The sequence below is a fragment of the Erpetoichthys calabaricus genome, chromosome 14 (genome assembly GCF_900747795.2).
Source record: "Erpetoichthys calabaricus chromosome 14, fErpCal1.3, whole genome shotgun sequence".
NCBI lineage: Eukaryota > Metazoa > Chordata > Cladistia > Polypteriformes > Polypteridae > Erpetoichthys > Erpetoichthys calabaricus.
Genome location: NC_041407.2, coordinates 34,123,537 through 34,138,904, shown reverse-complemented (window position 1 = coordinate 34,138,904; position 15,368 = coordinate 34,123,537). Strand labels below are relative to the sequence as shown.

Here is a 15,368-nt window from a genome sequence, read left to right as displayed (position 1 = left end):
GATCCATTGATTGCAGTAATGGAGTAGTATTAGGTGGAAGATATTTGACGTTGATGAAGTCATACTCGATTATCCAGGTCTTCCCCCAAACCTGGTGGATGCGCAAGAGCATTATCCAGTAAGAGAAGACATCTAATAGGAAGATCCCTTTCCTGAAGATAATTTTTGACACTTGGGGGCAAACACTTCTGTCAGCCAATCCATAAATAAGATCCGAGTTACCCATGCCTTGCTATTTGCCCTCCATTGTAGAGGCAGTTTAGACTTTATCACATTATTGCGCTTAAAGATGTGGGGATTTTCAGCATGGTAGACTAAAAGTAGCTTGACCTTAAAGTCACCACTTGCATTAGCGCAAAATAATAGTGTAAGCCTGTCTTTCAGAGGCTTGTATCCAGGTAGTGCCTTCTCCTCTTGGGTGATGTAGGTTCTTCTGGGCATTTTATTCCAGAATAACCCTGTGTCGTGGCAATTAAACACTTGATGCGAGATGTAGCCTTCACTTTCAACAAACTCCGCGAACTGATCCAGAAATGTTTTTGCTGCTGTTTCATTTGCACTTGCAGCCTCCCTGTGCCTTATAACACAAGGATTTCACTTTGCCGGCAAAAATTATCAAACCACCCTCTACTCGCTTTAAAGTCTTGCTCGTCGGCACTTGCACTGGGTGTTTTGGTCAACAAATCACTGTGTAACTGCTTAGCTTTTTCACAAATTATTGCTTCGCTAACACTATCTCCAGCCAGCTGCTTTTCATTTATCCAAATTAACAGCAGTTTTTTCCACTTCATCTAGCACTTTAGACCTTTGTTTCGTTAACGCAGTCACTCCTGTAGCCACTTCAGCCGCCTTAAATGCCTCTTTGTTCTTTAGAATTGTACAGATAGTCAATTTCACCATATTGTATACCTTTGCGATGTCAGAAAAACGAAAGTCATTCTTATGTTTTGCTATAATTTCTTTCTTTACTGCTACACTAACACGTTTCCTACTGCCACTATCACTAACACGTTTCTCTTTCTTAGGTGCCATAACGAGTAAATATGTAATTAAAAATAACATTGAAACTGAAAAAATAACAAAAGTAACGTTAGTGAACACAACTCAGAAAAGCAATGTTTACAGCAAGTGCGTCAAAGCACAAATGAGCACGAACGCACAAAAACTGGTCTGTGCTTGCGTTCGTTATCCAAATTTCGGTCGTTAACCAAGACAAACATTGTTCAAAATAAAAGTTTCTTAACCAATTTGTTCGTTAAGTAGTGCATTCGTTAACCGAGGTTCCACTGTACATGTAACATAAATCTGTTTTCACTATTGTAATAAAGATTCAGTCTCCTTATAAAAATTTAAAATCTTGATTTTTGACGTGTTTCCTGAAAAGTAAAATTTCATAATTTAAAGGAAGCTTTCTAATGTTCACCTTGTGCGCAGTAAAGCAAATGTAAGATCAGCCTCCTAATTAGATTAACTGTTGGGGGACAGTTCAACTCTGAATGTGTGTATGTGTCTGTGCATTAGGCAAGTCACATTCACTGCATTATTGGGGGGGTGGCTTTAGTTGCATTAGTGGGAAGATCTAGACAGATTCCATCAATCTCAAACTGGTAAGTAACAACACTACACATATGTGTTTGGGACTTGGTGTGAAGAGGTCTGTGCTTGAAACATTGTTTGAGCTTCACCAGGATGTAGTTTGGGAACCACAGAAAAATAGAATGTAATTTAGTTTACTAATTCTCAAAGTTTACTACACTTGAGTAGTTAAGGCATAAGAACAGTATGTGGTCCCTTCGCAGAGAACGAGAGTATGTAACACGTGGAAGTGTAAATAACTCAAGAATAAATTACATTCTAGTCAGGTATGTAAACTATAGAGAATCTCGTGCTTCCAAGAATAGTTTTTATTTTCAAAACTGGATTTATTTCAAGTTAATGTTTTGTTAACTAATCCATTTCAACTTCAGGCTTCTGAATTTCTGTATATAAAACACATGCACAGAAAACTTGCAGCTAGCAAGCAACCTGTCCAGGGATTGTGTCAGCCTTGTGCCCAATGCATGCTGGGATAGGCTCCAGCTTCTCCATGACCCTACTTAGGATAAAAGGGTTTGGGAAATGTAAGGAGTAGTTCTTTATTTAACATGCCAGCTAACCGATAATTTACAGTGATCATAATCTTAACACGCAGCATACATAGACATGTAAATTAAATGTAGGTCTCTAGAGTGAAACTGATAAGCCTAACATAATTATAAAATTCAATAAAATCAAAGTATACTCATTAGAGTTAAACATTTACCATATCCGTACAAAAGTATACAAAGACGACAATCTCACTATCTAATCATTCCTTCACGTTCAAATTTTTTTTATAGTGAGATATCGAGTATGCACAACTTTTATGGTGTGCCAGGATCAACTGTAGAGTGTAATCAATTCAAAGAGTGAACAACAGAGGGAGGAATTTGCAAGAGTTTTAATGCAAGTTTTAATGTAAATCCATTTAAAAGATGCTTATACTTTGAATTAAATCAGCCTTTAGCAATGTAGTCAAATCCAAGAGATGCAGACCAGATTTTTGTGTTGATCATTTAATTTACTTTACTTTGTCAATGTCTATGTCTATGTCTCTATGCTGTGCCAGTTTGGTTTTATTATCATTATTATTATTATTGTTGTTATTATTATTTAGTTGTAGCATAGACTTTTTTGCCCATCTTCACACGGTTTATGAGTTAACACCCATTCAATCCATAGCTGCTCATTGGCATTCTTCGGTGCGAGGATTTCTTCCTCTCCTTCAGACCTGATGATGATTTTTCTCATCATGTTGTCAAGCCAATTATGGAAGCGAGGCTCCAGCTGCATATTCAATGAATGAATGGAACTGGATCCATGTCAGTGAAAAGGTTAGTGGTGCTCTCTTTTCCGCTCGTTGACAGCCTGCCAAATAACTTGACTTTGCTTTCACCCACTCTAATCTATCGGAAGCGACCATTCTCCAGTTCCTGAGTGGAATGCCAAAATTGCAGAGAATGTGCTTCAATTGACCTTTGAATCTCCGTTTTGGAGCGCGAGTGTTTCATGTTCCACTTGCAAGTTCTCCATAGAGTACTTGCTTCGGGATGTGGATGTCAAGGAGCACATTGACATGGCAAAGCCAGTGCAGCTGATGAGAGAAGATCTGAAACTCTGATGGCACAGTTGGCTTTCTCAAGGACTGCATTGTTGGTTATTCGATGCAGCCATCAAATACCAAGGATCATTCAAAGTTTCTGTTGTTGGAAATGCTCAAGTAGTCTAATGTCTTGTTACAAGGTCTATGTCTCACTCTTGTACAAGAGTGTGCTCAAAACCAATGCATTGTAGACTGCCACCTTGGTTTTCCTGGTGAGTGAATGGTTCAGGAACACTATGGTGCAGCTTGCTTAGTACCACGCTTGCTGCTTAAAGCATATTGGTGATCTCATCCATGCATGTGGCCTCTGAGTTGAGGACACTTTCCAGGTGGCAGACTTACCTCACTACTTCGATATCTGTGCCACTAACCTTGATATGGGGCCCAGGAAGAGGCTGCCCAGGAGTAAGCGGATACAAAGAGCTCTTGAGGGTCACTGTTCATAACTCCATCGTCATCAGCATATCATACCACGACCACTATTGTCAGACTTGTCCTGCTTTAAACACTTAATTTGCGTAAATTAAAGAGACTGCCATCAAGACCTTAGCATATTGTGACTCCTAGACATGGGTCAGGGATGGTGGATATCACAGCAGAGAGATAGATGCTAAAGGCAGTCAGTGCAAGGACACAGCCCTGTTTAACTTCCACGCTGATCAAAAATGAGGGGGCATGGAGGGATGTTACCATCCGAACAAAGTGTGGACATCAGCCAAAGTGTCGGAGAACCTTCCACAGCACTTCACGAGGAACCGAATCAAATGCCTTTATGATGTCGTAAAAGAGCATTCTGAGAGGCTGGTGCTGTTCACAAGACTTTTCGAATAGTGAATATTGGATCAATTGTGCCTTTATTGGCCCGGTATCCACACTAGGACTCGGTTAGAATAAATTCAGCTATAGGTATCAATCGATCAAGCAGAATTTGAGCAAGAATTTTTCCCACAGTAGACAAGTGGGAAATTCCTCGATAGGCCAAACACTCAGAGTGGTGAGAACATTTTTGAGGTCTCCAGGAACACTGCCTTGTTCCCATGCTGACTTAACTGCCTGCCCACCATGTCTGAACCTGGGTAAAAATGGACCCACTGCGGTTAATGTTTTGTTTTAATGCACTTTTATTGGTTCAGTTTATAACAATCATGAATATTTTAATCCAGTATTTTTTTTTCCTTTAATCCACCATCATTGGAGCCATTTATGTCCACCACAAAGAGATATGGACAAAGCCTATTCCTTTAGCATCAAGCAGAATACAAAGTCACGTTACTCCTTTATGTATGCATTTAAAAAAAAAAAAAAAAAAACTGAATTTAGCCACACAGCATGACTTTAACTGTCACAGGTACAGAATGTAGGGAAATTCTTACTTTCTTGTGCTAAGCAACACATCGCCACTCTCTGGAGTAAGTATACTACCTTGCCTTGAAGTTAGAATTAAACTTAGAGAAGAACCATGATCAAAAATTCACAATGAGGACCTCTAGGTTATTTTACTATTAAATTGAAATAAACTGAAGGGAAAAAAGGGTTATTTCACAAAGATATATGCATGGAACCACATATCTAGTTACATCTAGTAAGAGAGATTTAGTATGCATGTTACATGCAATTAAGTGACTACAACTGAACAGACGTTCTAGGTGTACATTTAATTTTAATCAGGTTAAATTTTAGCATAGGGTGGATTGCTAGGTTTGATTACTAGGTTGGTTAAGGTCTCCATGGAGTCTGCAAATTCTTCCCAGGTATTTGTGGACTGATTGATATGAGTAAGTTTGATTAACTGTAGAGATGAGTTGTTTCAAAGACTGAATACTGGAAATGTCTCAATAATAATTCTCAATTGCTAAAATATGTTTAGTCCTTCAATGTAGGATGGTGCCCTTACCCTGGACATGCTCACGTATCACAATCCATCCATGCAAACACATCAACATTTTTAAGGTTAAGTATTCAGTCTGAGCCCCCAAAGATGTGAGATACAAACACTAGGTGCAGCACTACCAGATTACCTGTATTAAAATAGTGTTTACATTAAGTAACTGTCTTAAAAATGAACTGATTTTACTTTTATGTTTCTTTACAGGTTTCTGATAAAGAGTTGCATGCTTCACAGGCTCCTCTCCTTGAGTGAGCAATTATGCCCTGAAAAGGACTAGAGTGCTGTCCACCATGGTTGCTTCCTGCCTTGCACACAGCATTGCATTGAAAATCACTTCCTGTGACCTTAAACTGGACAGATTAAAAGTTAATTCTCTGCACATATATGAATAAATGTGTAACTTTTGTTCAGTTCGCAAGTGTATAAAGATATATGTGGCAAGCTAGAAATAACAGAGATAATGCAATACTTTTGAGAAATAATGCAATCATGAGAATAAGCTCATTTTTTGAGCATCTTAAAAAGAACACTGAAGTACATTGTGGTATTACTGCTTTTATTATTTACTACCAAAAAGGGTTTTGCCATGTGGATGCAAGCCTGAGAAACACAAATGATGTGCATAAACTAGAGTACAATAAAAGTTTAAAATCAGTAAAAATGACTGTAAATAAGTGTGCAAATTAAATTCTGGTGGAAAAAATAAATTCTAGGTGGAAAAAGATTGTCACTGATCCTTGTTCAAAATTACTCCTTACTTTTCTAGTAAGAACTGCAAATGTTCCTAATACCACTTTAAGCTTTCACTGCTTCTCCTGGTTGTTTTATTAGGTAGTGCTGTCACATGACTAAGTTTCTAAATGGTACGATTTTGTGTAGTGTGCTGCAGCAAGCACACCACAAAATCATGCACTATTCCTCAGTCATTCTTAATAGCTGTGTCTTTATGTATTATGAATAGAAGGCAACTGGGCACTGGTAACATTTGATAATGTTTTCACAACCTTCTGCAGTGCTTTACAATATTGTGCTAAGCAGGTACAGTACAAGGTTATGACATGGTCAGTAAGGATGGACTCTGTTGTGCACCTGATGGTGAAATCTGAACTGCAATAAGATTTCCAAGGAAGTAGAGGTACTGGTGAACCTTTATAACAAGCATACAAGTGTGTTGTGCCCACTTCAGTTCTTCAGTTTAGCGTCACTCTAAGAAAGCTAAAGCTGCTCACCCATTTGACAGCATCATCTCCAATGTAGGTGCCAGTGTGGTTTGCCCTCTTAAGTCTATGAATAGCTTGTTGGTTTTGCTGATAATAAAGGTGAGGCTATTGTCCTAGCGCCAATTAGACAACAGGTAGATATCCATTGTTGAGCAGGCCTGTGATGGTGGTGTCATCAGCAAATTTAATGATGAAGTTAGAGCTGTGTCTGCCACGTAGCCAGAAGTAAACAATGTACAGAAATTAGCACACTTCCCCATGTAGTGCCTATCTGGAGAGTCAGTGAGGAGAATATTGATACTGCTAATCAGCACATGCTAAGGTCTGTTGATTAGGAAGTCCAAACTCCAGTTGCAGAAGATGGCCCTGTGTCCTATACTAAGGATTTTGTTGGCCAGCTTTGACCTTCTTCTTCTTTCAGCTGCTCCCGTTAGGAGTTACCACAGCAGATCATCTTTTTTCATATCTTTCTGTCCTCTTTATCTTGTTCTGCTACACCCATCACATCCATAAACCTTCTCTTAGGCCTTCCTCTTTTCCTCTTCCCTGGCAGCTCTATCCTAAGCATCCTTATCCCAATATACTCAGCATCTCTCCTCTGCACACATCCAAACCAACGCATTCACGTGTCTATGACTTTGTCTCCCAACCGTCCAACTTGAGCTGACCCTCTAATGTACTCGTTTCTAATCCTATCCATCCTTGTTACACTCAATGCAAATCTTAGCATCTTTAACTCTGCTATCTCCAGCTCTGTCTACTGCTTTCTAGCCAGTGCCACCGTCTCCAACCCATATAACATAGCTGATACCGCACTGTAAAATGCTGACCTGTAATGTATTAACAAAACTCTTTCATAACAGTTTTTATTATCTTTATTTTAATTTTCAAGTTAGAGGGTAAACTTCAAATAAGTTTAGTCTCACTATTGTTCATAAATTACCGAAAAGACCTTGCTCCGCATATTTTACATACAAATTAAATATAACATAACACATTTAAGAAAGCATGTAGAATTAAAATGGCCTTTTAAATAATAATGATCCATTTGCAATAAATGAGCAATTGCAATGTATGCTGCATTTGCCAAAAAAACTGACTGTAATATGCTAAGTGTGTGTGTTTTTTGTATGAACATTATACAGTGGAGAAGAGACTACAAGATTTTATATCACAGATCTTGCTATAAATTGCGTGAATAACACTATAGCGTCTTGTGCACTCTGATGTACAGAAATGAACATGACTCTCTAACAAGAGGAAACTATTTTAACTATTATTTGTCATAAACGTTTAATGAATGTTTCAAATACATACTGTTATAAACTGTGACAATATGAAACAATGGATTAAAAAAAATGAAGTTGGATAATGGCAAGTGTGTCTCTACTTTACAAAGTTCACAGTTGACATATATTAAAAAAACACACACAAAATTAAGAAAGCAAACTAACTACTGTAAAACCTCAATTAGCCCTCACTCAATTAACCTTCAGTCTCCATTAACTGTTTCGTCAAAAAAAAAACAAAAAAAACAAAAAAACCCACTGCGCACACCAGCATCTATCTATTACTACTGCTGTACTATACGCTGCAAGCTATGCACATTGGAACAACTCTCCCTTTAGCTAGCACATAGTCTTTTCCCTCACCACCATGTGTCACACCGCATTTTGAAATCACAGTGTCAAGTTACATACCTTCAGCTTTAATAGCATTTCGTAGCTTTTCTCTTTTGTTATAATTAAACTACTATACATTGTTATGACCAATATACATATGTGTGTGGTGTTGGAATTGTCACAGAAAATTGAAATTATTAAACATTTATAAAAACAGCAAAAGTGCTTCAAGTATTGCTTCAATTTACGAAGAAGGAAGAACAAAAGTGAACGGTATAAAGTGTGATACTGACAAAATTGAAAAATGTGTTGAAAATGGTAACCACTGAAGATGTTATTATGTATTAATGTTAATATAAAAAGAAAATTACAGTGCAGAACATTATGTTCTGTTAATATATGGTGATGTGCAGGCAGCTTGTGATGCGCTGTGCGGGAGCAAAAAATGTGGACTTCTGTGTAAGTGACAAGATTGGGTGACGGGCAGACACGCCCCTTAGGAGATGAGTGACAGGAGAAATTAGGAGAAAGGAAGGAAGTTAGGAAAGAAGGTGCGGCGGAAGGAAGTTTTGATTAGGGAGTCAGGAGACAATAAGCAGGAGTGTTTGTGGTATAGAAAAATATAGAATGTGAGAGGCAGGAGATAATTATTGGGAGGGAAAGCTTTCTTTTATTGTTTTGGGAAGCTCTGTAACCCAGAGAACGGTGTATAAGACAGGGTACTGTTTGTTACGGAACGAAACTCCAAGTAAAATGTAGAAAAATCCAGTACCTCTGAGCTGTATTTGCTTATTTCACTGGTCGTTATAGTATTATATCATTAATATTGTTAATACTATATTATATTGTGTTAGTAGTTTTTTTTTTTTTGTAAATAAATATGACTAATCGCTAAACTAATCTACTGTGTGTCATTTTTAAAGTAGCTATTCTGTTATCCATCTTTTCTCTTATCCATCATGGCCTTGGTCCCGACCCCGATGGATAATCAAGGTTTTACTGTACTTCACTGCAAGTTTAAACAGACACACAATATGAGTAGGCTTCACTATGTGCTCTGAACATTTCATTGTATTTACTGCACAACTCTGTCACCATCTCTCTTATAGAGTAATACCAGGAGTAATCAGGAAAGAAAAAACATTGTTAGAAGAAAAATAGACACACTTTAAATATGGACATTTATAGTATTTATTCCTGTATATTGCAAACTGCAACATTGTGACTCCATTGTGTTCACCAAAAACCTCAAAGATTCTTAAATGTATAGTAACAATGTGATGTAAATTAACATTAACATATATAAAATCTGACTTTATATATTTCGTAGTGAATGTACTGCAACACAAATGCATAATTCTGGGTTTAAATTCAATTATGTTCAAATGTTGACTGTGTTGCATTTACTCTCTCTTTCTCTGTGTTAGACAATTTAAATTAGCAATTGAAATACACACTTTCTAAAAGTGAAATTTGTTATTTGTCTCTTAGACTCAGTGCCATGCAGATTATAGAAAAACTCACTAGCAATCATAAGTTATCAAAAAATCTGATTAATAATACATGTACCACGTTCTCTTTAGAATCTGCAGAAGATTTTTCAATATTCTATGAATACAGACCTGAAATGATTTTAAATAGCACACCTGCATTCTTTGCTAAAATTCAAATTAAACCTGGTACACTGAACCTCAAACCATAGTCTGCACAAGGCTAAAAATCTTTACCTAAGAAGCATGCTTACACCTAAACTGGTGATGTATGAAACACTTTTCTTGGGATTTAATGCTGAAAAAACAGCCCAGGAAAAGTAGCACATCATTAGAAGAAGAGTCTTAACCCACTTTAGTCATTGTAGGAAAATCAACACATCTTTTACCCTGCCTGCTAAACTCCATTTGCTGGAGTTACAGAATGACTACATCAAATATTTTTGGAAACATTACTTAAAACTGTAAATCAAGTAAATACTCTCACTACTTACAAACTGGTAAATTACATCTCACAGAGTTTAACTCTGCTTCTCATTTCCTTGTGTTTTGACCTGTAATGTTTTAGTTAGAACTGTTACACAAAAAATGACTAGTTGCAATGTATTTGCTTTGAAATTGTTCTTTTTATTCCATTGTGCCACACATTTCATATCTCCTGTTTTGTTTCCTCTCAGTAACAAGTTAAGTGTCTTTATTGTCATACCACCCATACATAGTATTGGAGCATCCAATTGTACAAAATAACATTCCCCAGGACTGCGGTGCAACATATACATGAACACACTGTACAGTATTTTGTACTTTAAATAATGTTTTTTTATCTCATATAACATCCTGATTTTAGTAAAATACTTATTTAAAAGATGCATGTGCAAATAAAGCAGAAATTACTGTAAAGCAATTTAAAGCATAAATCATAGTACTCAATGCTGACTGTAAGAAAAAATATCCACATTTACTATATTGTTCATAAACTACTGCAAGTCTATTATTTGGGTGTATGACTTCTGATGACTGAGATTAGGAAAAAACTTGGATAAAAAAATGTGTTTGATGTATTTCAAGTCCTCTAAATGAAAATGCAATCTCAATACTTTAATGTGTGCTGTTGCGTCCGAACAAGAGATCATTTATTTACAAGGCAAGGTGTTGGTGGTGAGGCAGTGTAAGGAATTTTAATTATCTTTAAAAATATTTTCTCCATTCTGTATCTCTGCTTAGTGTCCTGTGGTGGCACTTCACATCAATAAAACACTGATCAAATTAATCATTCTGGAACTGGAATGAGACATAGAAGTGAATGTGTAATCAACAGAGCAATAGCTTTATTGTACTTTACCACACACAGTCATTTGTTTATATTAATGATGTATTGCTGGAGTGCTAAGACTGCTTTCTGAAGACTAGATGGTTAAATGATGAAGAAATCTATACAGACTGGAAGAATGTTTTTATTTTCTTTGAAAGCTTAATACATTCAGAGAATTTAATCACAGGTCTACAAAAAAAAATTTTTTCCAGGTGACAAGGTTTTTTGAATGGATTTAGGGTATTTTGAGGGTGCTGAATTAAAAAATCACATTACTTTTGCTGAATTGGTTCTAGTTTTTGAGATAATTGACATCCATGAAAATAATGCATTCCCCCAATGCGACTTGTGTGTGGTAACAAATGCAATTGCAATTGGTCTGTCTTTTGACTCTTTAACAGTGTCTTAGGTAATGAAATATCCCATATAATTATTTTATATTTCAATTTGTAGGCCTACAATGCTATAAAAGCGACTTTTTGAAGCCAGAATTCAACTGTGAATTTGCAGAGGAAAGAAGTCGGCTACAGTATAAGTTTGTCAACCCAGTCTTGGTTTATACCCAAAAAGTTCTGTCTTAATAAGTATATAAATACATGTAAAAATTATGACTTCATCAAGAAGAGCCTGCATCAACAATCCTGATGTATTCTGCTACATCTGTGGGGAGTGCATGGTTGAAAAACAAAGTAGAAATATCACAGACTTTGTGCATCGAGTATACCTGGCTTATTTTGGAGTACAGCTTGGAGACCAGGATAAGTCTTGGGCTCCACATATGGTTTGCAAAACATGTGTGGAGCATCTACGGCAGTGGACAAAAGGTGAAAGAAAAAGTTTAAACTTTGGTGTGCCAATGGTATGGAGAAAACCAAAAAACCACTATGACGATTGTTATTTTTGTGTTGTAAAGATTAAAGGCTTTAATCGTTACAAGAAAGCTCGGTGGGATTATCCTGATTTGGAATCAGCAAGACGACCTATTCCACATGGCAATGACGTTCCCATACCAGTGTTTACCAGACTACCAAACCAGCCACTGTTAGACTCTGAACAGAGGCAGGTATTGGAGTTTATGGCAGGTAGTAGCAGTGGAAGTGAATCTGAGGAAAGCTCTTTGACGTCTCAACCATTAAGCCAAAAAGAACTCAATGACCTGATTCAAGACTTACATCTGTCCAAGCAAGCATCTGAACTTTTAGCGTCCAGACTTAATGAACGAAATCTTATAAAGGCGGAAGTTAAAATTACAGCCTATTGGACAAGAGAAGAGAGACTTCTCCCATATTTCAACCAAGAGGCAGAACTTGTATACTGCAATGATATCCCAGGAATTGTACTTCAAATGGGACTAACAGAATATCGACCAGAAGACTGGCGGCTTTTTATAGACAGCTCCATTAGAAGCTTGAAAAGTGTTCTCTTGCACAAGGTAACCGTTATGCATCTCTTCCCATTGTTCACACAACAAAACTTAAAGAAGAATATGAAAATGTAAAAATCGTATTACAGAAAATCCGTTATCATGAACATCAGTGGTCGATTTGTGTTGATCTGAAGATGGTGAACTTCTTGCTTGGACAGCAATCTGGATACACAAAATACCCATGCTTCATGTGCCTCTGGGATAGCAGGGCAAAGCAAGATCATTGGACAAAAGTGTCATGGCCAACAAGGGAAGAAATGATTGTTGGCGCTGCGAATATCATCAACAAGCCGCTGGTGGACAATAACAAAATCATTCTCCCACCGCTTCATATTAAGCTAGGATTGATGAATTTGTTAGGGCTTTGGACAAAACGGGTAATTGCTTCAAGTAAATTTGTAGCATGAGCATGGAAAAACTAAAAGCTGGAATCTTTGATGGTCCTCAGATTCGTAAACTCATGAACGACTCCAATTTTACCAAATGCATGAATGACACTGAGGCTTCGGCCTGGAAGAGTTTTGTCTCTGTTGTGAAGAACTACTTGGGTAATCACAGAGCAGACAATTATGAAGAACTAGTGCAAGATATGCTTGCTAACTTCAGAAATTTGTGAGTTAATATGAGCATAAAGATGCACTATCTCCATAGCTATTTAAACAGATTTCCAGATAACCTTGGAGACTTCAGTGAGGAACCTGATGACACACATAAAAGGATATCGCATAAATAGCGTTTTTTGAAGCACTGACATTAATAACAATTAATAACTAATTAATATTGTATTAATTAATCAAATCATACATAACTTTTTTCCTGTCACTGTTAGATATTTTTAATTTCTTTTTTGTATGATGTTAGACTGTTTACTTAGATAGATAGATAGATAGATAGATAGATAGATAGATAGATAGATAGATAGATAGATAGATAGATAGATAGATAGATAGATAGATAGATAGATAGATAGATAGATAGATAGATAATTTATTAATCCCAACTTACTAGTTGTAACTAAAATAAAAATATTCTTGCAATTCTGAATGCTTTTCAAACATGTTGCGTTAATTAATTAACTATTAAATATCTCAGAAACTAGAGCCAACCTGGCAAAACCAAAGTCATATTCTTAATCAGCACCATAAACCTAATATAAAACCCGTTCAGACATCGTTGGCACCAAAATCACTGTATACCAGTGAACAATTGGGCACATTAAAACTTAAACCTGCAATATATACATGCTTCTGGTTCTGGTTCTTTTATACATGGCTAAATGATACTTGCAGATTTTTTTAAGCACAGCAAAAGGAACTTTTCTAGTGGTATATTGTGTCCAAAAAAATCTTACCTGTTTCAAGTGGACGAAAGAATCCTTGTAAAACATGCCTGTCAGGGAACTGCACTCTAACTATAATCTGATACAAAAAGAGAAAAACAGTCATTAAAAGATTAATACATAAGTGATTAACATCTAAATTCAAAGTACTACAATAAAAACAACCTTCAGTCTCACAAAACACATTCAAAAGAACAGAGTCTGCCGTTACACAAAAAATGGTTTTCTCAGAAAAGTTAACCTGTTTCCTCTTCTATAAAACAATAATTGAGCAACAATTATGACATTAGGTTATTTCTTAACCAATGAGCATGATTATACAATTTAACTAGTTTTATAATGACAGACTTTTTAAGTAGACATTGTTAATAAATGTAAAAAATATTAGAAAATAATTAAGACAAAAAAAAAATTCAAGGTCCTCTAAATGCTCACAGAGCAGATGTTTACCTAATGACACAGCAGTACTCAGACAACAATCAAACCCTTACTGTCAACAAAACATACTTTGAAAAATCTATGTCTCATTGCTATAAGTCAGACCACACTCCCATCTACATTGGAAGGGATGTTGTGAACAGGGCAAGCAGATTAAAATTTCTTGGGAGTGACTGTGTTTGGAAAAATATTACCAAGAAATTTACAAAGAATACAAATTAACCTGCTTACTGCTAGTCAATCCACAATAAAAAATAAGCAGGAAAATTAACACAATTAAATACACTGAACTATTAAAAATATAAAGATTCAATGAATCACTGAGTACAGAAAAAAACAACCTATCAACAAAAAATATATATAGTTAGCAAAACCAGCTTTATTCAGCTTGAAACAGCAACAGCATGGTTCCTATACACAGACACAGCAGTCAGGCAGGGTCGTGTCCAGGTTAGTGGCCAAGTAATACAGTTCCCTGCATTTATAATGTTCCTTGCATCACCCATCGATGACAGGTGCTTATAGCACGACCATGATCAGCTCAGATTATCTTGTATGGCGAGCCGCTGCAGCGCACTGAGCCTGCAACGGATAAGAAATCTTCCTCTGACATGGCGATCGCACTTCAGGATGCTCTTCAGCATGTCATTCCATTTGGGGGGGGGGGGGGGGGGGAATAGGCATCCATGTACGTGGAATGGCGAAATTGGGTTTTGCCCAATTGGAGCATCTGGCGGACTTCCTCAGGTATCACTTTCTTTGTTGCATCTGGTAGGCAATATGGGGGCACCTGTATAGTCACACCGGCCAGACTGACAATCTTATCTTCTGCAATTTTCGTCCAGCCTGGCACTGCCGAAAAGACTTCCGAGTTCCCCTTGATCAGGGATAGTAATTCCACTTTCTGGGTGTCAGTTACATCAACCCCAATGGCGGTCTGATGGACCACTGTGGACATGAGCAGGAATTTCTGACAGTCGTGCCACTCCTTTAAAAGATTAACGTGCAAAATTTGTACGGGTTTCCGTTGCCCAGGAACTCTGACTTTATACTTCATTGGGGACATACACTCTTCTATCACTGTCGGCCCTCAGCATTCGCCCCAAAATTTACATGGATCAGACGGAATCAACACGAGCACATGATCCCTTTTCTTAAACTCGTGGAGTTTACTCGTCTTGTCATAATTACGTTTTTGTGCCTTCTGCTTGTGCTGCTGATGTTCTACCGCAATAGAGGACAATCTGGCAATCTGCTCTTGCAGCTGAACAACTCGGTCAACAAACCTACATCCACGGGTTTTGTGTCGCAAGCCCCCATCCATTCTTCCCGAAAAGTATCTATCACCCTGCGTGGTCGGTGGCCAAATAATAGTTCAAAAGGGTTCATCCCAATAGACACTTGCAGGGCCTCCTGGACAACAAACAGAAGGAAAGGCATTACCATATCCCA

At 37.1% G+C, this 15,368-nt stretch overlaps 1 protein-coding gene across 1 annotated transcript in view; it reads right to left on the bottom strand.

The window, feature by feature from the left end:
• Positions 1–15,368, bottom strand: part of LOC114664900 (tether containing UBX domain for GLUT4) — a 233,585-nt gene that overhangs the window by 103,947 nt on the left and 114,270 nt on the right. Inside the window, exon 4 of the mRNA XM_028819213.2 lies at positions 13,491–13,557. Within this exon, the coding sequence (XP_028675046.2) occupies positions 13,491–13,557 (67 nt within the window). The remainder of the gene's footprint in view (positions 1–13,490; positions 13,558–15,368) is intronic.